This window comes from Chrysoperla carnea, chromosome 1, assembly GCF_905475395.1.
Source record: "Chrysoperla carnea chromosome 1, inChrCarn1.1, whole genome shotgun sequence".
Lineage (NCBI taxonomy): Eukaryota > Metazoa > Arthropoda > Insecta > Neuroptera > Chrysopidae > Chrysoperla > Chrysoperla carnea.
Window position 1 is genome coordinate 93,584,530 of NC_058337.1, and position 26,214 is coordinate 93,610,743.

The following is a 26,214-nucleotide window of genomic DNA, read 5'->3' on the forward strand; positions in this document are numbered from 1 at the left end:
AAGTCGAACGTTTCTTATTTCTTTTTTGATAACTCAGTATTATTTTCATTACGAGTTTGATAGGTTGAGCTTGTTTGTCAACCAACTCCTATAGAGAAGTTTGTTGGGTTTCGAAGTTTTTACCCTTGCATTCAAAAATGGAACACTATTACAGAAAGCGGAGATATTATCGTAAACTATATTTGAAAGTTCCAAGTTAGAATTTTACATGCATGTAATGCGTTGTGTTACTACGCAGAAGTTATTAAGTTAATGAAGTAGGGATCTTTAGCGTTTTTATTCAATGAAAAATCAGCTAAGTGTTTAAAGTATGGTATACACTTTTTAACTCGTAGCGCCGACATCTTAGCTTTAAAATAGAATAAAAATTCAAAAATTAAAGATACAAGTTTATTTGGAAACCGTTGGTCGTTATAATCGACGAATTATGTATTAACGTATGTTCGTTATAATGTTCTTATTTTACATAAGGATTCAATCTGGGCATTAACTTTTCGTTGTAATAACCGATTCGTAGTTTTGAGTGACTGTAGTTACTTATAGTTAGTATTGACTTACATTTAAACTCTCGTTATAGTAAACAAATTTTATTTTAAACATAACACCTAGCTCATTGGTTTAATTTTATTATCCAGTAATACGCATTTGGATATGCTTTATATCCATAGATTCACGATGAAGGTATTTTCAGTTTTTATAAATAAAAGCTTGCTTTTAAATGGAACCATTTTTAACTTAATTTATTTTCAAATATTAACAAATAATTCTTGTATTAATCAGAATAATAAAATCAATTAACTATTAATTATTATTCTTATAAAAGAGTATATTTATTAATTAAAATTATAAACTAAAAGTGAACTTAATATTTTACAAAATAACACAGAAAAGGGTGCAAATTTAATGAAAAAATATACACATATATATTTTTATATATAAATGCTACCATAAAAAATGCCGAACAATTCAGTAGACGAGGATAGCGGCATTGAGTGAGTGGAACACAAATTTCTCTTCGTCTCATCTAATTTGAAAGTGATATTTCGAAACTAATACCAACTGAGAACTTGGAAATTAAACTCTCACTAAAAACCTATACACAAGCGAGGCCGTTTCGATAGTTTTACATTTTATTATATCACTTCTGAAAAATGTAACAACACTTATTCCTGTTTTTTTGGATTACTCTTACAAGTATTTTATTCAGTTAAAAAAATTATATTTGGTCTTCTTTTAGCACATTTTCGCGCACATTTTTCTCAATTCTGATGCCTCGATACAATTTCCCAATCATCTTCTCCTTGTACTGGTTGTGACAGATTTGAATTTTGTAAAAGTTCTAATTGACAACATAAATTATGGTGTAATTTTCTCAATTGATCACGTTCATCTTGTAATTTATTTAATTCTTGTCTTTGTATTACTTGTTCACCACCACGTTTTTGTAATAATTCGTTTCTATGTTGTGATAAATATGCTAACTGCGTTTGAACCTAGAAAAGAAAAACATTTTTTATGCATTTATAATTCTTTATTAATATATTTCGAAATAGTCCCGTTTGTAGAATAATCATAAAAACTCATTACAGCATCAAAATTTAAATTTAATCAATGTCATTTTTTACGTCCTAGCACGTTCTACAAATTTCAGCTTGATTTTCGTTTTTGAGTTATCACGGATGGACGGATGGGCGAACAAACGGATCACGGATGGACGAACAAACTGAATTGGACTTATTAGGTGATTTTATGAAAACCAATACCAAAATTTTGTTCTAATGATCAATATTTCTAAGCGTTACAAACTTGGAACTAAAATTAATATCCCTTGATATATATTTGATATAAACAAGGTATAAAAATGGTGTTTTACTGCCCTGATCATAAAATCGTAATGATATGTTGAAAATTTCGATTAGGGTTCTCGAACCGATTACAATAACTTCCTTTTACTGAGAAGTTGATAATACATCATTTTTTATGGAGTTTGGATAAATTATTCGAAATATTTCAATTAATTTTTTTCTGGCATAAAAAGTCTAGAAAGACGACAAATGTGATCGAACTTCACAAGTTCATTTTAACACAAATCTAATTTAGTCATTTTATTTTAATAAAAAAATATAATTTACCTTAAAATATTCCTGTGCTAATTGTTTATGTTCTTCAAATATTTGTTTCGATTGAGGTACATCTAAGTCTGGTGTGATTGGTCGCAGATGAGATTCCAACATCAAATACATATTATCTAAGTCGGGATCTGATTCATTTGTACCACACGCTTCTTCTGATGAATTATTTGTCGATGTATGATGATGCTGAGATCCTTTTGTCATGTTTTCTAAAGAACAAAGAAAAGCAATTTTTAGTAATCTGTATTAGAAAGTACACAATAAGACACATTTCTGTATTTTAGAAAAACAATTAATACTCATTAATTTATGTTTTTGTTGTTTACTTTTAATCATGCATATGATATTTTTTAATTCTCTTTAATTAATACTCAATTTAATAGAATCGGGAATTTAGAGAGACTATTGTTTTTAATAAGTGTATATTACGAACTTTCTGCCCATTTCAGTCTAAATATAGCCAAAGCTAAAGAAGACCCTATAATTTGATAAAAGAGCTATAAAATTATTAATATATACGCCAAAAACATAAAAATGAATTGCGGGACAAGTATGGTTTCGTACAATTATGAATAGGTCCGGAGTAAAATAATAATTATTTTATCCAAAAAAAAGTTATCCCTTAAAGGGGAGAGACATGTATTTTCATGATGCCTCATTTTTTCTGTCTAGTAGGGGACTGAAAAGCATATCAATGTTGACTGAAATAAGGGAAAATTTGCGAGTACCCGCATAAATAACATATCGCCACTGTAATTCCTAAAGTTCGTGGGTCAAAATTTAGATTTTATTTATTGGCTGTAAGATTTTTTTCGTTCTTCAAATTTCTTTTTTATCTTTTAACATTGCCTATAAATAATAATACATGGGAATTATTTTCTATAGTGTGAAATTATAATTTTGCTGCATCTGTCCTGCATGCAACGGAAAACAAATTTTTTTAAATCTTTCGACATAGGTGTCAAATGATATTTCTGAGCATAAAACTATACAGAAATTATATTTCAAAATCTTTTTAAAACCCCTGTATGCGATAAATACTATACGCATTTAATTAAATAACGATAAGTAGTTTTTTTTTTTTAATTGGCAAATAATTCTATTACTATTGCAAAAAATATTGTCACCACTACTATATTATAAAAAGTATCTCAAAAAGCAGTTAAACGTTTTATATTTTTTTTTTAAATACACATGTATTTTATTTTTAATTTAAGATACAAATAGTACAATGAATCTTCCTTCCTTTCTCAAGTTATGACTCAAAATCTATTTTAAGCAGTACGGTACGAAACATTACTATTTACTGTATGTAACATTTTCCTTGGCTTCTTTTTATGTTTAGTGTTTACTCAACACAAGTTTCACCAACACTTATTAATGAGAATAAATTTGTGTTATGAACCATTTAAGGTCGTATTTTATTGGTTTTATTAAAATTCTAATTATTTTTACATCGAAGGACAATTATTGAGAACGTTTTTACGACGCATGAATCATTCAGTTTTATCGAGTAACCAAAATACGTTTCTTTTTACCTCTATAAAGAGACGTACCAAAACAGCTGCGTTAGAAGAGTACAGCGAAATAGATTATAAAATTCTAAGGAGAAAATTTCTTTGTACTGTTAAAGTTCCGATGTAAGGTGTAATGTAAAAAAATTGTAGAAAATAAAATTTACTACAATTTATTATCTTACCATTTTTTTTCTAAGTGTAATATTCACAGAGATAGATAGATATTTATGTTTAAAGTTCTAAAATATAAAATTTGATTTTTTGACGTTAATTAACAAATTTTATATTTTCGAATATTAAACGTAAATATCTCCGTAAACACTCAACTTATGATAAATGAGTTAAGAGAATAAATTTGATTTTCTGTAACTTTGCGTATTATAAATATTTCAATGTGACTATTAATCGAGAAATTTCCAAAATTACAAATGATAATTAACGGATCTTAAAACTACAAACGAGCATCGAAATTTAAAATAGAATTGTTTGTATTATTTTGTCTATAGTTATACACCCTGTATACTTTCGTAGACGTAGTAATATGAAGGTAGTGTTTTCTAACTACTAAGTCGATGTTGAATGAATTAATGTTGAATTTCCAACATACCTTTACGTTTCGGAGTACGTACCTTAGGGGTGTTATGCGATTTTGGTAAAAGGTCCTCCCACTTTAGGTAATGGCTTTAGACCTTTCTTCAATTACGAATTCTGAGATATTTTATTAGTAAATCAAAAACTTCCAAGACCTTACTCTTGATTCTGGGGGGAGGGGGCTTACGGCGGGCCTGCATACTGCATACATCAGAACATTTTAAAGAGAAATAGTAAAGTTTCGATTGCTTATATTCGCCGATTAGTAAATGGTTCATCAGATTGGGTCAAAATAAAGTACCATACCAATGTACAAATCAATTTTTTCTTTTTTGGCACTAACCTAATTTGGAAGTAATAAATCTCGCGGTAAAAATATAAATAAAAGGATTGAGTCAGAACTATGCATCTGAATTAAATCACTAACCATGCATCTGAATTAAATCACTAGTATGTAATATATAAAATAATTAAATCAATCTGTTCTAAAGTACAAACCTTTTTTATGAAGGATAATCCTTTGGTGCAGCTTTTTAAACAATACGAATTTTTATTAGAAATAATTTTCATTTTGCAAACAAAAGGTAGCAAAAATAGAAAGGCATAACTCTAAAAAGATAAAGGAAGGCTCACACAACGTGATTTTAGAGTAAAATTATAAGTCTAAAGACAAATTTTTTATTAGATATATCGTGTAGAGTTAAATAATTAGGTATGGATAACGCTTTCATTATGTATAAGAACTTTAAAAGTTAAGAACCAATGCAAAGTCTCGTATTTGGTATTCAATCCAAGATCTTGAAGAATATATTCCAATAATACATATATTTCGTGTAAAAAAACAAAATATCCCAAAAACAACTAGATCAATTCAAATAATTCTTTTTTTTTTTTGGTATATTCGTACTATCGTACTAATTTTTTTTTTGTTGGTATATTCGTACTATCGTACTATCGTAGGGGTAACTCAACAAATCAGTCCTTATCTTTGGTAAGTTTTTTGTTTTGATAAGTTTATTCATACATTTTCGAATTTTGATTATTTTTCAATGACCACAAAAATTTTTAAAGGACTATTCTATTCGTGTTCTCTGCTATTCGTGTCCTATGATGTTACAACAAGGGAGGGGTATTTACGAGGGAAAATTTTTGTTTATTTTTTTGATAAAATCAATCATTCTCCATATATTTCAAGTTTTATGAAATAAATTTCTACGCTATAAGTTAAATTGATAATATACTACTTATTACTTTGATTAGGTTTGAGTGACTGAAAAACTAAGCTAGGCCGAAGGACGTTTAATTGACCAAGAAATGAAAGTAAATTTTGTGTTTAGCAGGGCCAAGCATTGTATAGGTATTTATAAATTGGATCTGTATGCGAGCGCAGCAAACTCCAGATCCAGACGGCCGAAGGCCATTCAATTTAAAAAGAGATAGAAGTAAAGCATGTGTTTACCGGGCTGCTAAGCGAGAAAAAAATATATAATCATACAGCATAGTACACCAATTAATGAATTGAAGCATCAGGTTAATTAAGGTAATAACCGCTGATCAGAAGCTATAATCAAATAAGATGTAGGTTCACCGGATCGTCAAGTGATATATAAATTTACACGATTTCATCGTGTTTGGTTTTAAATTAAAGATTTTGATAAATAATAGATTCATTAAATTTTTCATCCGATTAAATAAACAATTGAAGGCAGCTTAGGAGAGCTCAGATAATTATATATCTGAGTCAAAATTACGAAAAGTTAATTATATAATCTTAATCAAATTAAACAATACAATGTAAATTCTCGTCAAAACGTCTTATAGATTATGAAATAGATTAAAAGATAATTTTCTTGACATTACCATTAATAGAATGAAATTTTTTCTATTAAAATGCGATCAGATAAAGGTGCGAAAAAATACTATTTATCTATCAGAAGAATGGCTCAGGTGTGTCATCAGTAAAGCAATGAGTCAGTCATTTCAAATAATTAATTCTTTATATTTCCCAACCAAGGTTGGGAACATTGTAAACACTATTAACTAATATTTTGGGTAAAATTAAATTATGTTGGACTTAATTTTTAGAAAAAAGATGTTTTTACTTGGTTTCTTAGCTCAGTTGGTTAAGGCATAACCAATTCCATCCGCGATATGCTTAGTGTAGCGGGTTCGATTCCCGCCGTCGCAACAAAATTAATTTAATTAATAGTTTTGATGGGCTGGTATAGTGCATGGTATATGCATGAAGGGGGTGCACTCAGCCTCTGAAATTGAGGAGCTGATAAATGAAATTATCAGCGGAAAGGTGGTAAAACACATATATGGTATCACAATGGGCTCTATAGCCTAAGTGTGTCCTTCGTGGACAGCCAATATAACCTAACCAAACCTAACCTACTTGGTTTCTTATAATATCGACATCTAACAGATATCGAGCAGCCCTAGTTTATTTTACATAAAATTTATAATTAATTTACGTACTTGTGACCAAATAGACTTTAAATAAAACAATAATAATTTTTCTTCGAGAGCTTATATCTTTCAACGATATCTTTTCTTTGAGTACCATAACCTATATCTTTGAGTACGACTTTAACCAAAGAGGTTATATATAAGATAGAGGCTTAAAAGCATAGGAAACGCAATAAGTGAATAATTAACCGTTAAAAAAGAGAACAAAAAAGGGACCGCCTTCCCTCTTTGTCTCTCAGCCTGACAAAGCGCTGTTTTATTTTGTTGAATAATTGTATAAACACGACCACGTGCATGTCTGTGTATTTCATAAAGGTAATACAAGGCAGACGAAGGCAACTATAAGCGTATTTTTCTTAAGTCTCTCTCTATAACGATAAACCATTTGATGGCCACATTACGGTTTTATTTTATTGCTTCTATGACTTCAACTCAAAAAGGATACGAAATAGTAAAAAAACGAGTCCACACATTTTTTTTAAATTTACTACCTAGTCCAAAATTATAAAAATTGGACTATGGGTTGCGAAGATATAGATTTTCACTTATCACAATTAGTCGTAAAATCAGCCCCGTAAAATTAAGAATTGAGTCCGAATAGTTTTGCATACAAGTGCTCCTATCTCGACCTTTTCCGTTACATTTAAGAACTTGTATATAGATTACAAAATTTTGAAAAGTTATAAATAAATAAAAAAAGAGACGTATTTTGTTTATTTTTACATAACAATAAATCAAAGAACAAAATTCAAACGCAATTTCAGATAAAAATTCTGGTCACAAACAATTAACGTAAATCGATTTTTAATAAATGACGTAAAGCATTCAAAATAGAAAAAAAGTATATAATTAACAATATTATAACAGACCAAAATATATATTCTATGACATAAAATAGTTTATAAATGCCTGTGATTGAAATGTCAACACTTTGATTAAAACTCAATGATAAATACGTCAATTAACATATTTATCATCATGCCATATTGTCAAAAATATTTTTATGTATATTTTTATGAAGTAAAAAATGTCAGTTAAGGTGGTTTATGCATTTTAAGAGCTTTGAGATTTCTTTTAGATGTGAAGTAAGTAGAATTCTAAGAGCATTTCGAAGTTTTTTTTATATACATATTAAGGTATTTCTAGCATGGATGCAGTACTTTTCCACAGATTTAGACTATTTTTTCACAGAATAATATTAGCTGTGAGTTCTCAAAGTTACAGAATTTTTGGTCGTTTAGATCGCGATATAATCAGGTGCAATTTCGCGATTTCCCCCATTAAAAACATGTAAAACTCACTGTCATCCCAGATATTTTTTACGGTATTAAAAAATTCGAGGAAAAGTAGGAGGGTTGAAAGGAATGTTTTTAGAATAAAATCAAATAAAAATAGCACCATGTCGTTTTGTTTTCGAGATATTCATTTTGACGTAAATTGCTCGTTTTTTGCTCACTAATTCTTAACAAGAATGCAACTTAAATAATTTATCAAAATTAAGTCTGTATTTTATGGATATTTATTCCAGAGACTTGACTTAACATAAGCACCAAAGTTTTATTATTCCAAATCCGACTCTGTCACAGATTCTAATCAAACAATGACAAATGAAAATGAAAATCAAAAAAATCAATTTATATACCTTCTTTGTCATTTTTATTATATACCATCCAACTACACTTAACAGTCTCACGGGTTGTATAAATTGTGGTTACTGGACAATCACACATTTTGTTGCTGTTAACTTCAGAATGTATTAGAAAGAAAAACTTGAATAGAAAATAATTTTTCGAGGAGCCAAACAATTAACACCACAACTATAATAACGTGTATATATTTATATCGAATGAATCACTTCTTAAAATATGTTTCAAGTTAAAATCAGTTTTTTTTTTTTAAGTTTTTGTTATTCAAATGGATTAAATCCCCATTTTTAGACGTAATTTAACGACCTTAACATAATTTTATTTATAGAAATTGAATTATTTTGAAATTTGAATAATTAAATGAGTATGTTAAATTCACATAAATAACTGTTCAAGAACACACGAGAATGAAGTTAAAATTTTTCATAACAATGATAGAAAATCATATCACTGACAACAAACATGTTACAGGCACACTCGCGGTCGTGGTCTATGTATATATGTTGCGGTAGTCTACTATGTTCCTACAGGATCCAATACTTTACGATCGAAAGACGTTTATTACTCACCACGCTAGTGAGCAACGGTAGTTGTACAGTTTGAGGCCAGTGCCTTGAGTATAATAATACAGAAAAAGATAGATTGAGTTAATCAAGTGATTCATTTGAGATATCTTTGTCGTGTGTGTTTGGAAAATTTTTCCTTCTTCACTAAAAAAATACTAAAATAGTTAATTTTACTTTTAATTGACGATTTTACTTATAAAGAGCAAATTACTGGTTGATGTTTCGTTATAGCCATATTGTCATTGAACAAAAACTTGTACAATTTGTTTTACATAACAAAGCGAAAGTCTAATTCTTATGGAAGATTGATAAAAGTAAATTTGATAATTGCACTGGAGTGCCAATGACCAACATTATTACAGTTAGTTTTTTGCCCAACTGATATTTTTAAAATATCTGATGTCAACACCGCACGACTTTCTAGCACGCTTATAAATTAGTCACAATGGACTCAGAAATGGTCAAAACCAGGATAAAGATAGCAAGAGAGAGGGTAGACAAGAAGCTCTTCGATATACGAGGAGTAAATCTCTAAATTATTTCCCATAAGTCCGATTTACTTGAAATTTTGACGGTAAGTAGAAAGACCAGGAAACAAAAGTTATATGATATCGAATGGTGCTTCTGCTCAGGGTTTAGTAACCACCCATTCTAGAGAATGGAAAAATTTATGAAAAATAACAACGAGAATCGATAGAGAGATGAATTCTAAGCAAAAAGTGTCATTCAAGCCTAATTCGAAAAGTCAATACTTTCCGAGTTATGGACGATTGAAATTAGCTATTTTTCAATGAAAAAATCACGCTTGTCATTAGTTTTTCTTGAACAACTACAGAAATTGACACCCTACGAAATAGCTCTCTACAGAAAATTTAGCTTAAAAAAAGGAAAAGATTAGTTTACTATTTTATTCGTTTTGGTGCGATATTAGTTGAGATTCAGCTGGTTGAAAACAACTGTCTTTTCACCGGTAACAACTATTGGAGTATTAAACTCCAAATACGTGAAAAATTTCAAGGTTTTTAATAGTACTTTAAAAAGTGTACGATATACTTTTTCAAAAAAACGTCAAAATCGGTGCTATAGGTCAAAATTTAGAGATTTCGTCCTTTTTTATCCTCGTTTATTGGAGTATTAAACATTATACAGCTTATGATTCTGTAGTTTTGTTAAAATTTTTGATTTTGTTAAATAAATATACAAGGGGGGATGCACCACAATTGGATATTACAATAGCCCTAAAAAACGGATAATGAATTTTTAGTTATGCGCACAAATTTACAAGATAAAACTAATCAAATTGGATTCAGGGATACTCAAAAATCGAAGTGGATACTGACGTTAAAAAATGAAGAGCGATTTTTTCTGATTACAATACTTCCCCCACTTTGTACAAGGGAGTAAAAAGTAAATAAGTGATTAATAGGCGTTACATTTAAAGTTTTATTTTTCGTTTGTTGTGTTGATCTGAGAAGTATATCAATGGCCCGGAGACAAGAACAAAATTAAGGTTTCAGATCAACTTTACAGAGAGGGCGCATATTAGGACAAAACTTTGTTGTCCATTTTCTCAAAAACTATAAAAGATAGGCAATTTAAAATTTGCAGTTAGTCTCAACGAGTGATTTCGTAAAACATTATCGAAAAACGAAAAAAATTATAGAAAATACTTTCGAAAACCAAATAAATGGCAGCCGTAATTATGCAAGCTTTGACATTCAACACTTTCTTCTATACAGAATATTTGAACAATTAACTCAGTCAATTGTTTGTTTTCACTCGTTATAATGTAAATTTCTTCTCTTCTTGAATAAAAACAAAAATCTGAATTTTGCAATATTATTGTTTAGACATAATACGACAAAAATTAATTTACATCCAACATAATAATAATTTTACCAAAAAAAAAGTGTTTTATTGTAATAAAGCCAGTGAACTCATTTCTAGGCATTTAAATGTATTAGAGAGCCACAGCCAACTAAACAAACCAATTCTATAATTGGAACAGTGAGTCACTGTTTATATTTTATTACCATTTTACTAGGTACATGTATGTATGCTAATATAAACTTTTCATATACATATATTTTTGTTCCTGTCATATTTCATGGATTTTACAAATTAATCTCTTTATATAAATTAGTGTTGGATTGAACATTGAACTGCTCTGATTCAGGAATTGATTTCATTACTCGAAAGATCATGTCTTTTGTTAATGGTTTACGTTCATTATTATGTGTAATTTTAAATGCTCCCTCAAATAGGCTACCCTCCCCACCTGAAATAGGCTATTGACTGGTTTCTGTAAACCATCTCAAATTATTAGTTATTATTTATAGAGCTCGTAAAAAGTGTTAGCTTTTAATTATTTGATATATTTCTTCAAAAAATACTCGATTAAATAAGTTATTAAAACGATACTTGTAATCGTAAATATACGCACTATCTTTTTGTGATGTCATTAGCAAGTAAATAAGCAAACAGCGAATCGAAATATTATTGAATATATATACAAACGGTATTCCAGTACTTGTAATATGAGGTATACACTACCATTTTTTGATGTCATACGCAAGCAAAGCCAAGAGTACAGTACACGAATGTGGTGCATTAAGTCTACGTTTTAAGGTGCAATTTCATGGTGACGTTGGACGCTAGTTTCTAGCATCAAATTTGATCACATGGTATAATTTCGATCAGAGGACCATCTAGATAAAAAGCAGCGATAAAGATGAAATAATTTGAGCTTCATAACGCTGGTATCAGTTTCTTGAGGCTAAAAATGTCATATCGAACTGAAATACAATCGATATTATGAAGCAATTTTAAATTACTTCAGACAATCAATTGCGTAACGTAATCGTTTATTTTTTTACATCATATAAGTAAAGAAAGATAGTCACTCTTAGGGCCCCCGCAGACTGCAGACTTTTTATCGGCCGATAGTTTGGTCGGCTTCTTAATCAGTATGGAGAGAAATGCATATGCGCACACTACAGCGATTCAGTATCGGCCGACAAAAAAGTTTGATGGGCTACCCGATTACATTCAAACAAATCTGTCGGCCAACTATCGGCCGACTGTTTAATCAGTATTGGCGCATACACGCCTGCGCATACATGGCGATTGTTTAGTCGGCCGATAGCTCAGTTCGCTCTGTGATGTGGCTCTTCCACAGGTATAGAAAGTCTTAAATTTGTATCCTCCTTCGCTATTGCTGGTCCAATTAGCTTGAAAAGTTCATTGAAGCTGGTAATGCTCATTCAATAATAGGCGGAAATTTTTTTCGGGTAATCAAGTAATTTGGAATGCATAGTGTAAAATTTTCCACTAACTAATCTATCACTGAGAATGGGATGCACGCGATACTCTCGGAATCTCTTGTTGATTTTCCTCCTCCGGAGTATGATGAGACCAATAATTTTCCTGGACAATATTTTCATTGTGCGACCGCTTCAACAGTCAGTTACAAACTAGTTCGAGAATAGTCGGCCGACTGCTGGATAGTCTGCGCCCTGTTCACCAACCAAACTGTTTAGTTGGCTCGGTGAGCGCACTTTCAGCCCAACCCGACTAAACTATCGGCCGATAAAAAGTCTGCAGTCTGCGGGGGCCCTTAGATAGCCACAGTCGTGTATATATAACACGAGTATGAAGCAACACACATAACTAATATTCCCATACAATACATACTGTATAATGATCTAAACTAATTTGGGTCCTCGGGAGTAAACAATGATGTTTACGAAAAAAATGTTTCAAACAAAAGTTGTTTATATTCTTATAAGGAATATTTTTTATACCTAAACTTTTGTTCTATATCTAACGATTTACAAGATGGATCCTATGGACCCGAGACGCAATTGACCTACGTTACTCATTTACAAACTCGACCTCCCTTTTTACGTCCTAAGCACGCTATAAAAATTTCAACTTGATATCTCTTTTCGTTTTTGAGTTATCATGCTTACGGATAGACAAGCGGAAATAGACTAAATATTTGATTCTAAGAACATCTATACCAAAATTTTGTTCGTAGCATCAATATTTTTAAGCGTTACAAACTTGGGACTAAACTTAGAATACCTTGATATATTTCATATATACATGGTATAAAAAACATATTAAGTTAATATAACAATGTGCTGTTGTTGATCCAAATAGGTTAGGGAATAACATAGATCGATAAGTCAACTTCACGCTTGACGCTATAGTTTGACTGGTTTGACGCTTCTTTTTATCTAGATATAATTTTGATAGAAATTATACCATGTGATCAAATTTGACGCTAGAAGCTACCGTCAAGTGTCACCATGAAATTGCACCTTATGGTTATAAGATTCAATATCCTAAATGCATATGGTAGCAAACTTCAAATTGATTTCTTTAGAGACTATTCAAAAAGTTTGAGGCAGTAAATTCTTGGAAATATTATTCATTTATTTATTCTGTTTTGTGCATAATAGTCATTAAAAATTTTCAGACCAGTAAACCGTTTTTTATCTATTTAAAGAACGATAAAAATGATTATAACAAAAATTAAGATAAAAAATATTAAGATTATATATTGTGCGATATAATAATTGTTTCACAGATGATGATTCATCAGCGGGCTACGCCGAGATAGTTTTGAAATAGCTATTTACATTTATATCATTATTCAGCAGGTGTACAACAAATTGTCGCCAGCATGTCTGTGTCATTTAAAACAAACAGCTAATCTTTTTTAACTAACACACTATATAATAGAATAGAATATAATAAACTTTGATTTTTTTTATATAAAGTTTTTATAAAAGAGAAACTACAGTGAAAATTATGAGAGCAATCGAAAAAATTTATTATTACCATATTATTTAGGGGAATCCTAATCATAATCGATATTTGGAAAACATTTAAGGACTTTCCCAAAAAATAACGTTTTCCTAGGATAATTTTAAAATCGAATATACCAATGCATTCTCTTTAATGACCATTATAAGCCAGAACATTTTTTAAGACCCTTTACGGTGTTTTTAAAGGTATGCTTTATTATGAAACAAGGCTAATTCTCAAAATTAATTTGGAAAATTAATATTCATTAGTGAAAAGCATGACGAATATTCTCCGATAAAGAAAATTATAACAACTAACTTTCCCAAGTTCTAACAAAATTTACACTTAAAATTTTTTTGTGAACGTCCTTAAGTTTTACGTAATTCTAAGAGAATGATTATCAAAATCGCTGCTAGTGTTTTATTTTGATGGGGACGATATCAACACACTGTATTAAAAAAACAATAAGTATTAAACAAATTGACAACTCAAAACACAAAATTATGTCATAAAGAAAAGAATTAAGACGTTCACGGGTTTTTATTGCAGAAATCGTTCAATGGGAAATTAGATAGATGTGAAAAAGCACCCTTTTTTTCAAATATCTCGTAAACAAAGAAAATTCGATAAATTTTATGATTCGTATTTTTCAAAAATAAAATTAAAAAAATTTTCATGCCAAAACAGTTAAAACAAACAGGAAAAGTCAAAATTTCGATTTTTTGTAGATTTTTGTTTTTTGGGTAGATCTGTTATTTGGGTAGAGAAAAGTATAGGGATTGCTGGAGACAAAAGAAAGTAGATTAAACTATCTTTTAAATGTTATACTGAAAATTTTTTTGATTAAATATTGACCGAGATATAGCCGTTTCAACGTGGCTTCTTTTTGCTTTTGTAAGAATATTGTTTTAGCTCGTATTTTATTGAAAAAATATTGTTTTACTCAACGAAAAAAAATATTTTACGTTTATTGTTTAGGAATATATGACAATTACAACAAGTTTGGAAGAATGGTGTTCAATTTTCCTCAATAATAATGTTATCAAACGTTTTCCTCAATAATGTCGTCTTCTGCAATATCATGCTTCTTGTACATTGTCGCCATTAATCCTCGTGTATTCTTTACAAAAAAAATACTTATTTTACATTTCTTGTTAGACATAATTCATAATAAATGTAACACACTGTTCATAATTGCCATATTATAAATAAGTATACAAAATCATGAAGAAAAACATATATATTTTTAGAGTTAATTGATTAATTATTTCAATTTTTATATTGGCTTAGAGATAACAAATTATAATAAATAATAAGTATAAACATTACCCTGATGAAGGCGCCGAAATTCACGCTGATCCTGAATGTAATAAGACGCCCAGCATTTGTTCCACAAATGACACAAAGCTCAGTAAAATCGAAGTTTACGTATGACTGCGTTCTACTTGAACCCGCAACCCCATCATTTATTAATATGCTGGACGTTCTTATTACATTCGGAATCAGCGTAAATCTCTGCGTCTTCGTCCCGATAATGTTTATACTTTTTATTTATTATAATTTTTTACCTCTAAACCAATATAAACTTAATCAATTAACTCTAAAAGCATATAAGTCTGTGCATTAGATTTGCTTCATGAATTTGTTCCTATCTCTGCCCAAAAAAAAAACGTACAGGCAAAAAAGCAAAATACCACAAAAATCGAAATTTTAGCTTTTTTTCCTTCTGTTTCAACTGTTTTGGCACATTTTGATGATGGCAAATTTGATTCTCTAGAAAAAGTTTTATATAAAATTTACCGAAATTTGCTTTGTTTACGGCAAAATTTTAACAAACCAAAAGGGGTGATTTTCACTCCTATCTTTAATTTCCACCCTCTAATTTAATAGCACTCCGCGGTTTTTTCTTCTTTCATAACCCATTGGACGATTCTTGCAACAAAAACTCGTGAACATCTTAGTTCCTTATTGCCCTGTTCTTAATTATAAGATATAATCAATAACACTCAAAAGTCAAAATTAATAAGTAAAGTGAATAATTAATTTATCGCGCAATATAAAACTCTATTGAATGGCGGGTGTAATAATAACAACATTCTACTGTAAAATAAAAAAAATTCAAAAAAAAAACTTCCGCATTGCTAAATTTATTGAGTTAGAACAAATAATTTTATTTTTTTCTTTTAATAACTAACTGTATTAAGAATATTTATAAGTCCGATATGCGATACCGTTTTTGCTCCATTTATTACTACTAGTTATAGATTAGTCAACAATATTGTATGGTGACGACGGACGTTAATAATGATGCGTCATAAGCCATTGCACCAAATGTTCAAGTCGAATGATGTAGATAAAAATAGTATACGGCATCATCGTAAGAGTAAACAAGGGCCCGTAAAAAAATGACTCTTGACAACAACGAGACTCATTACTGCTTATTTTCACAGGGTCCGTAGACAAAAAACAACTGTTAATTGTTTAATAATATAATTTAGCCTCTTATAGCTCTACAAATTTTTGATAATTAAAATGAAATTTTTTGTCTGTCTAAAATGAAATTTTTTGTCTATTAGATTTTTTTACTCAAATTTGTTGGCCTAATCCATGAACTTAAGATTTACCATGGATTTTATGGGGTAGATATGTAGCGTGACCATACATCCCATTTTGAACGGGACTATTCCTTTTTTCCGACTCCGTTTCGGTATTCCCAATGACAGCTTCGGTATGCAGAATTGTCCTGCTTTCAACTAAGTGCCAAAACAAGACGGTTTGTAATTGTATTTAGTACACGATACATTTTCTTAGAGTGTACGTGGTAGACGAAGTAGAAAACAAATTATGAAACACTTAAGGAAAACGTTGATGGCTCCCACAAAATATTGGCCTTTGGGCTTGAAAATTATACCACTGACCACTATCACTGTCGCGGTCGCTATAATTTTTGACGATATCCCGTTTTGAGCACAAAAAAAAAAAAAACGTAAATATAGCACAACAAAATTAAATTAAATATCATAGTAATAAAGAAAAAATTGATGTATCTTTGAAATTTTCCATAGTTGTTTCTTATGTTGTAATAATATCCGTACCAAAAAGTCGACCTCTCAAGGGCGCACCAAACCAGGTTTTTGGGTGGTAGTTGGGAATTTTAATCAGCTTTTTACAAATTTAAACTTTTGTTCTATCTCTAACGGTTTACAAGATGGATCCTTTTTCATTGATTCTATTCAGCCATCTATTGAACACGACATTCTGATTTCTGACGTACCTGTTTTATAATAAATTTCTAACGATGGCGGCCATATTTGATATTCGATAAATTTTATATGATATAATTTGAAAACATATGTTTGACGATTTTTTTGTATGAATAAATAAATAATTAAAATTTATTAGAGTCTTAATGTTTATTTAAAAAAAAAAATATTTCTTTCATGTTTGTAAGTTAATATAATTATTTAAAATATCAAAAGTATAAATAGTGAAATAAAATGATTATGAAATCTTGAATGAAAATATTAATGTAAATAAATAAATTTTCCAAAAAGTAGAGAGGCTTCTTTTTGTATTAATAATAAACAATGCTTCCAGATGAAAATTTTAAAAATGTATTTCTTAGAAATCATATTATTTGATGTTTTACGAAGTAGTGAAAACTAAATTGTATTTCAATAAAACATTCGTAAATTTTTTTAATAAGTTACTACTTTTAGTGTATTTGATTTTAAAATTTTAACTTTAGCTGAAATTATGATTTAAAATTAATTTAAAGTGTGCATTATATGCTACAGAATACAGAATACGATTATGTTGATAAAATGATGCAACTAATAGACGATTAAAGACAGGATGATTAAATTTTATTTAAATCTTTTAAGCGATTAATGATATTACATAATATTCAAAAGACGGCTATAATATTTACAATATTTAACAAACTGATGACGGTGTGTCATTCAATGAATGCAATCTTTACCGTTTCGTGAAAAAAAGACCGATTGACGTGAAATTTGGTCAGAACGTAGGAAATAGTCCAAGAAACAAAGTGATATTATGCCAATATGCGCTTTCTAAAAATAATTTAAAAAATAAAAAAGATACATAAAAAGGCTAAACTAAAAAAATATAAGTTTTTTTAATTTTTTTGTAGGATAAAAATTAGCCGAGATTTGACTGAAAGAAGTTTGCATTTGAACTCGAGGACTATGTTTCTTCATCCCTTTAATCTTAAACATTTCAAAAACGAAGAGATTGATTTTGTTCGTCGTTCTTTTACCATCTACCAAATGAGATGATAAAGTAAAATATATGGAATCAACAAATAATTGTATGCAGCTATCCGCAAAAACAAATATTATAGATTTAAGTAAGAGATATTATAGATTTAAGTATAGAGCCTAAGTGGCGGAGCGGTCTGAGGCGATAGACTTTGCCCTTTGGTCTACTTAGACTTACTTAACAGTGTGAACAATTATAATTAATGGGGACGGTAGAATTGATCAACGTGTCGTCGCTTGGATAAGAACAAACTAACCGGAACAAAGTAAATATGGATATACTTAAATAAATAAAGATTAACAAATAATGATGTGAGTGGCCTCTGTTATAGGCGAGATATGCCAGAGAAATGGAGGTTAAACCCCATTATTATTATCATTATTATAAGTAAGAGCGTTATTATTTTTTTAGTAGAACACTTTTATGACTTGAGAAATTTTTTACGTTTACATTCTCTCCTTCTCGTGAAGTTTATTATACGTTAAAATCAAAAAATGACATACCTTTTGTAGACATTATTTTTTCATATTCATTTACCAAATACCGATCGGAATCCTCTTCATTTAATTCCCATGCATTCTATAAAAAATAAATATATTATTTCAGAAGTTCTTGACACGAAACATAAATTACGAAAAATAATAATAATTTTATATTATAAACACGCATTTCGACTATAATTTAGTCATCATCAGTATGAATTAGCTAAAATCGGTAATACAGCGAAACTTTCATCAAATTAATGGTGAGTAAAATTTCTATCTAAAGACATGATTACAATTAGCAAATTCATTCTGATGGTAACTACATTTTAGTCGAAAACATATTTATGTAATTCACCTAATTATTGTAAAAATCACTAGTTTATAATAAATCTAGTAATATTGTAAACCGACGGTAGATTGTAAACGAACCATAAGATGTAAAATCTATCGTTTTTGTTTTCACAGGATTATAAACTAACAATGGCTAACTCTCAGTTTAAAATTTAACGATTTGCAGTTAGTTTATAAACGAACATGCACGCTATCGTCCAACCACTGATTGGTCTTATTATTATAGGTGACAAGTGTTTTAGTCTATAGAGTAACAAATTCGAAATGAAAGTTTGAGAGAGTGTCTACGAAATATGCCTCAAAAATTTATTCAAATAAAATAATTATTTAAAGTATGCCATTTATAATTAAAAAAATAAATTATTGTTTAAAAAAGATTTATTAACACTTATTATTTATGTTTTGTTTACTAAACTCATGCATACAATTTTTATTTACCGTCAAAGTCTCTCGATTATAATTGATGTTTTTATTATGATACAAATGGCGTAAAAATATATAGACTATTAACTTGTCGATTTAATCTAAATTAAAGAGAATTGAAAAAAATACACTCGCACCAGAAGTCGAACTTTGTTTTGGCTTTTCAGTTCCCTTTAATTAAATTATTAACATATTATTAAACATATTCTAGTACCAATTAGGCGCCGTTCATAAACCACGTGACGTTGTTAGGAGGAAAGAAAGAAGGAAACAGTTATGTCATATATTTAGTATGATAGTATTGTTTATCAGATGGATGCTTTCCTAGAACATTGGCTAAATTAAAATCTATTCGATTACACTTTTAACTAACTAGTTTTCCGTCCATACTTCTTATTATTTTCCTTAAGTCCAATAAAATACTTTTGTAGTTCTATGGTAAATTATTGTTTAACAAGTTAACTAAGCTCTGTTTCAATTGTCAGCAACTTTATTTTAAATTAAATTAAATTAGTTTGTAATTTATAAATATTTATAAATTTAAAATATATTATCTAAACACTAATTAAATACTAACATAAAATAATGTACACAAAATTAGCTAGCTTATTTATCATTTTATTGTCATTATAGAATAATGACTTATTCAACCAGTCAGTGCGCTCCGTTTTTGCATTTCATCATACGCTAAGTTACGATTTGACTGGTAAACATGCTGACTGATAAACTAAAGAAAATAAATCGTAAGAATTTAAATATTAATGTTTCATCTATCGTTAGTTTATAATCTGACTAGATTTATTATAAACTAACTTAAATAATCCAATGATAAACACAAATTATGACAAAAATGATCCAGGAATTAGGGACGAATTTAAAATTTTATTTGGTACTGTATTTGGTAATTTTGCGAAGTCAAGCTATACCAATTTCCAAGGATCACATACCTCTTTAGGGAGGTATCTTCAAATTTTCTCATGTAAGATATTATTTTGCAAGATCATTCGTTTTTCAAAAATTTCTTTTTGAATCGTTCTAGTGCACTTACAATTAGTCTACATAGTCTATACACTTAGCGTAAATAGTGTGTACGTTATTGTATAAAGAGAACACTTAATATAAAAATATATATAGGCTGGACCAATTTAATTCATCCACGAAGATAATTCTTCACAAAACCATAATTTAAAAAAAAAAAGAAAAAAAAAAGCTTTTGACACTTTGAATTAGAACTTGACCTACAGGATTGTTTTAAAGTTAAGTCATATTCATAACCTTAAAATATTGGCAAAACTGACCTTTCTTCAGGGTGTAAACATTATCATAGAACATATAATTAAATGACAAAAAGGGAATTTCTACTATTTGACTTATCAACTAGAGTTGTAATGATATAAAATATTTTAAAAATATATTTTAAAAATTACATTCAATTTTTAGCCCCCGGTGCAAAACTTGTAAGTTCAAGGCTTGCCGCGAACATAAAAAAATACATTTAGTTAAGATTGCGACCAATTTCTACAAAAAAAAAGCAAATGGTAAAAAGGTCTATTATAATATTCTATTTATCTATGCATTCTATACAATATTTAAAAATAAAAAACAGTAGAATCCCGTTAAGCAGTTATTATTAAATACAGTTATGCATTCGCTTTCTCCTTGGGGACTGAAATTGCAAATTAAAATCTCTGTAATTTAAGCTTTTTAAAGATTCCCTTGAACTTTAACTTATTCAGGTTCTACTATATAGGCAATATGCATATAAACTTACTGGATCAACTGTCAGCTCTAATGGTGTAAGATTTGAATTTGTGTTTGAAAGGGTCAATTGGGGGCCATTCCGTAAAGTAGCTTGTCCTAATGTATTAAAACTTTCAATTTCTTCTTCACTATAATATGGATCCTCTTCTTCTTCTTCATATTCCATGCTTTCATTTGAATAAACTAATGGATTTTCACTTCCAGGAAAAAAAGGTAACAATTCGGTCATAATTCTCACTACCTAAAATTTACAAAGAAAGTAATTTATTTATTTAAAAAAAAAAAAAATAATAATACCCAACATGTTCTATAATTCATTAGGCATCTTTTAATTTGAAATATCTTGCAATCAGTTTAAATTCGATACGTAAAAATATTTCAAACAAAAGTTGTTGATCTTTTAGGAAAGAATCTTCTAAATACGGTGAAAACATTTAAATATCAATTCGAATTCGAATAGTTGATTAATTAGAAAGTTATTAATTGATAAATTAAAAGATATACATTATAAATAATTAACAAATTTTATTTTAAATTTTTTCGAAATGTTAGTAAATTCGTAAGAATTTGAATCTAAAATCCATTTTTAATTCGGCTTTTGAAATTCTACTCAATTTTTGACAAAATATTTCCAATAAAACTTGTTAGCTTTTTTATAAAAACTAATTTCGTAATTTACAGTTTTCCTATCGTAATTATCAGAAATTGAACGCAAAAAATATACTCAAATGTACAAATAGATAAATTTTTATATTCAACTTCTGTTGAACCTTTATGAAAAAATGTTTTGAAACCAAAAAAATGTGTGTTTTTTATAACAACTGTCTAGTTTAAAATACTTTTTTTAACACGTGAAGTTGGAAAAAGATAATCGTACTTTTCTCGCCCTGTTTTGGATTTACATTGCATAAAAATTTATTTATATTCGAGTGGGAGAAAAATTTTACATTATTTTTTAAAGTCATAGGAATATTTTGATCATAGAAGAAAATCGTATATTACAAAAAAAAAGGAAGTTATTTATAACAGAATTTATAAATATCACGTAGCTTGGCCTTAAAGTGGTCTTAATCTCTCAGTCATGAACCTCAACATGTTTTGCCTGAAACATTTTTCTACACCTAATAGACTATATGATATTTTTTTCTAATTAAATGGTGGCTAAGAACTTGTAGAATATAATGGATAAATATTAAAGGCCAAAAGCTGACCCATTTTAGGATAATATATTGGATTTATCTAATTTATAAATTATTACCTCTTTCATGTCAGGTCGATCTGCAGGTTCCTTACTCCAACAACTCACCATTAACTTTTCTAATGGTTTAGGACAGCCTTCAATTAACGGTGGTCGTTTACCTGAAAAAATTGCCCATAGAACACAAAATGCATTTCCAATATTTTCAAATGGTTTTCTTCTTGATAATGTTTCCCATAAAATAATGCCCCAACTAAATATATCACATTTTTCTGTATATGAAGAAGTAGCAAACACCTGAAATACGAGATAGACAAAATTTAGATGTTAAAATGAATAACGAGTGACTACTCGAAATTTAATCTAATTATATTAAATTTGCAGTATATCAATCAATTGGAGATTTTTTCAACATTCGAATTTCATCTGAAGGAGCTATTTCAAGGCCATGTAGATGATTAATAATGTATAGAGGAAAAGTTTATATTACATTAGGAGGCGTTTTTTTTTTTTTTTTTTTTTTTTTTAATAATTGGACTCTTTGAATTGTTCCGTTTTTTAAATTTGATCCTCCCACATTTCCCTGAAAATAAAGATTTATGAACGGGTAAGAGCAGAGGTGTGTTTTAAATCCGTTTCATGACACCCAGAATACAATTTATCAGCTTGGGAGATGTCTGATATATATTTTTTTTTGTTTTATTTCGCTACCTTTGGATATTATCGGTGGTCCCTTTCAAATGAACTGCAATTCAGTATGTAAGGTTGCTTACTGGACAGATCGATGTTGTAAAATCATATCTTATTATCAGCAATTGAGGGAGGAGGGTCATTTCCAGGTGAAAAAAATCGAAATATTGTTTTTCGCTTTTTTTTTTTTAATTTCTACACCTTTAAATCCCACCCAAATTGAGTTGGGGGGTTCGAAATTTGTATATTTGTTAAGTTAGTGCCATTTGTGGAAAGAAATTTGTATGTTAAAGTAGTGTTAAAAAAGTGTCTTTTGGGGAGATGCTGACCTGACAACCTTTTTCTCCCTTTTTTATAAAAATAATCATGTTTTCATGGTTTTTAAAGCTTTGCACACCTCACACTCTCTTTGAATGGAGTTTAAGGTTTAAACATTTGCACGTAAATTGGTTTCAGCTTAAAAAAGTGCCTTTTGGTTGTGGCAGCTCTCCAAAACTAAATAAAAATCGTCTCCAATCGATTCGACACTATCCATTTATTATTAAGAAAAATTATATTTAATGATCTATTCGCTATATTTTTTAGTAACAAACCTCTGGTGCCATCCAAGCAGCTGAACCTTTGTTGTTAGTCATGTAGGTACTTATATCTGCAGCCGTTCCAAAATCACATATTTTCAAATGTTGACCTCCGGAAACTAATAATAAATTTGGTGGTTTCAAGTCGCGATGTACCAATGGTTTAGGCTGCATTGCGTGTAAATAAGCGACACCCTAAAAAATTAAGATACAAAAAATTCAAACGAGATACGAGGTAGAGTTTTCTTCCTATGCCTTTCCTAATCTTTATCCTATGCTTTATCTTCTGCTTCCAGTCCTATACTTCTACCCTTTGATGAATGTAACATTAATAACAGCATCAAATAAAATCGAAATAAATATCAGAAATGAATAAGTGGATATACAACGCTAAACAATAAAAAAAACTTTTTTTTCTCCAATCGGATCTCTACTTCACACAATAACAATGTTGCTTCTTTAATATATAACATACAACATTACTTTATACATATTCGTTGATTGCAAAACAGAGCTAGCAAACTGGATATCAAAGTCAACTTTTAGCACAAAAACAAAACATTAAGTTTGACTAGAACTTAATTTGTAAAAATATTTTTTATACTAATAAACATTTAAAAAGACATTTTTATACCATGCATATATGTAATATGCAAGGTATACTAAGTTTAGTCCCAAGTTTGTAACGCTTAAAAATATTGATGCTAGGAAACAAATTTTGATATAGGTGTTTATAAAATCACCTTATTAGTCCATTTCCGGTTGTCTGTCCGTCTGTCTGTCAACACGATAACTCAAAAACGAATAAAGATATCAAGCTGAAATTACAGCGTACTCAAGACGTAAAAAGTGAGGTCGAGTTCGTAAATGAGCAACATAGGTCAATTGGGTCTTGACCTATGGATCCGTAGGACCCATCTTGTAAACCGTTAGAGATAGAACAAAAGTTTAAGTGTAAAAAATCTTCCTTATCAAAAAATAAACAACTTTTGTTTGAAACATTTTTTCGTAAACATCACGGTTTACCCGTGAGGGTGCAAATTAGGCGTAAATTGTATAGTATATATTATATGTTGATATCAGTTACGTATGTGTGACATGTATGTATGTGTAATGTGATAGAGTAATTAACACTGTTTATGCATGGTATTTCAACAATTAACTCAGTCAATTGTTTGTTTTCACTTGTTTTATTAATAGTCAGGACACAACAAACGTATTTGTTGTGAAAAATTATGTATACATAATGGAAAATGAAACCTTAAGTCTTGCAACTTCTAGTTTAAATTTGTTAACTCGGAAAAATGTTGAACCAAAAACCAAATTCAATTTTTGTAAAAATAAGGCCCGGATAATCGACGTTTTATTACAGATGAATCTCACAATTTATGTATATCAAAACAGTAAACTAAAAAGTTAACAGACACTTTTTTTTTTTTTTTGGTTTGGACCATAAAACTAATATTTGAATTGCGTTTTCGGTCCGTCTTCAAAAAGTTTTCATAAATCACTAAGACAAAAATATCTAAAGTACACTTCTTTGAGTATCCAAACTTACTTTTGCACATTGTAATGTCCAAGATATCGCATGCCCAGCAGTATACTTTGGTTTAGGATTGCAATGTAATACATTATATAAAGAACCACCTTCAGCATATTCCATAACTAGACACACATGAGCCCCTTGAGTGCACGCACCGTACAATTTAACAATATTTTCATGTTCAACTCGTGATAATAATCTCACTTCTGTTGTAAAAGCTTGTTTTTCACTTTCTGATACAATATGCTTAACGGCAACATATTTATCACGCCACAAACCTTTCCAAACTACTCCAAATGTTCCATTACCAATGACCTAACACAAAATAATTATTGTTATCACAAAGAAATAAATGAAACAAGGGTAAACAGAATTCAGGAATGAACCAAATACAAAGGATTAAATGTTATAATAACCTGAATTTTAGTTATCTCATCGTAATTAACTTCTTCAACAAAACTTTGTGGAGATACTTGATTATCCGAACTAATAGCCGCCATCGAATGGGACCCTCATTACATTGATTAATAAATGTTCGGTTTCATATATAATTTTAATTTCTTCAACATTTACTTGAGTTATTATTTTTTACAGTGGATAAATTTTTAATTGTCTTATGACGTTTGAAGGGACAATAAACTGTACATTTTGGTTCTCCGTCTCTTCTCTCTACGTAAGTAGTTTATTATTAAATAAATAGGTGTCGCATCATTAACAATTTATTGAGGGAGTACCATAGAATAATATATGGGGAGTACCATAAAATGATAAAGCTTGACGGAGTACTCAGTCCGAGAGTGACAACAATCATATTAGAAATTTTATTTTTAATTATGGAGTTTATTTATTACATATATGAAATTCAAGCTAAATTAGTTTAAATCCCAAGTGGCCAACAAAACTAATTTAGTGTTACTAATTTAAGTTTGTAACACTTAGAAATATTGATGATACGAACAAAATTTTGATATAGATTTTAATAAAACTACTTAATTAGCCCATTTCCGTTTGTCCGACCGTACGCCCGTCTATCTGGAAACATGCGATAACTCAAAAAACGAATAGATATATCGAGCTGATTTTTATAGCGTAAGTTTGAGTTCATAAATGAGCAACATAGGTAATTGGATCTTGGGTGCTGCAGGACTCATCTTGTAAACCG

General features: G+C 29.3%; 1 protein-coding gene across 1 annotated transcript; it reads right to left on the bottom strand.

Moving 5' to 3' along the window:
• Positions 1–898: 898 nt before the first annotated feature.
• Positions 899–25,706, bottom strand: LOC123306057 (mitogen-activated protein kinase kinase kinase 7-like). Its single transcript, XM_044887926.1, has 8 exons — positions 25,469–25,706; positions 25,068–25,367; positions 23,525–23,704; positions 22,302–22,538; positions 21,054–21,284; positions 18,527–18,602; positions 2,133–2,341; positions 899–1,493 (listed from the first exon to the last, which is right to left on the bottom strand). Exons 1-8 carry the CDS (start codon positions 25,550–25,552, stop codon positions 1,260–1,262), a joined length of 1,551 nt encoding a protein of 516 aa, XP_044743861.1. The 5' UTR covers positions 25,553–25,706; the 3' UTR covers positions 899–1,259.
• Positions 25,707–26,214: the final 508 nt, after the last annotated feature.

Bases quoted from the DNA above. Each gene is read 5' to 3' on its own strand.
- LOC123306057 (XM_044887926.1), bottom strand. From the start codon at position 25,552: ATGGCGGCTATTAGTTCGGATAATCAAGTATCTCCACAAAGTTTTGTT. The intron at 25,368-25,468 runs GTTATTATAACA...ATTTTGTGTTAG, and splicing joins ATGAGATAACTAAAATTCAG to GTCATTGGTAATGGAACATT. The intron at 21,285-22,301 runs GTAATAATTTAT...TGTAAATTTTAG, and splicing joins ATCGACCTGACATGAAAGAG to GTAGTGAGAATTATGACCGA.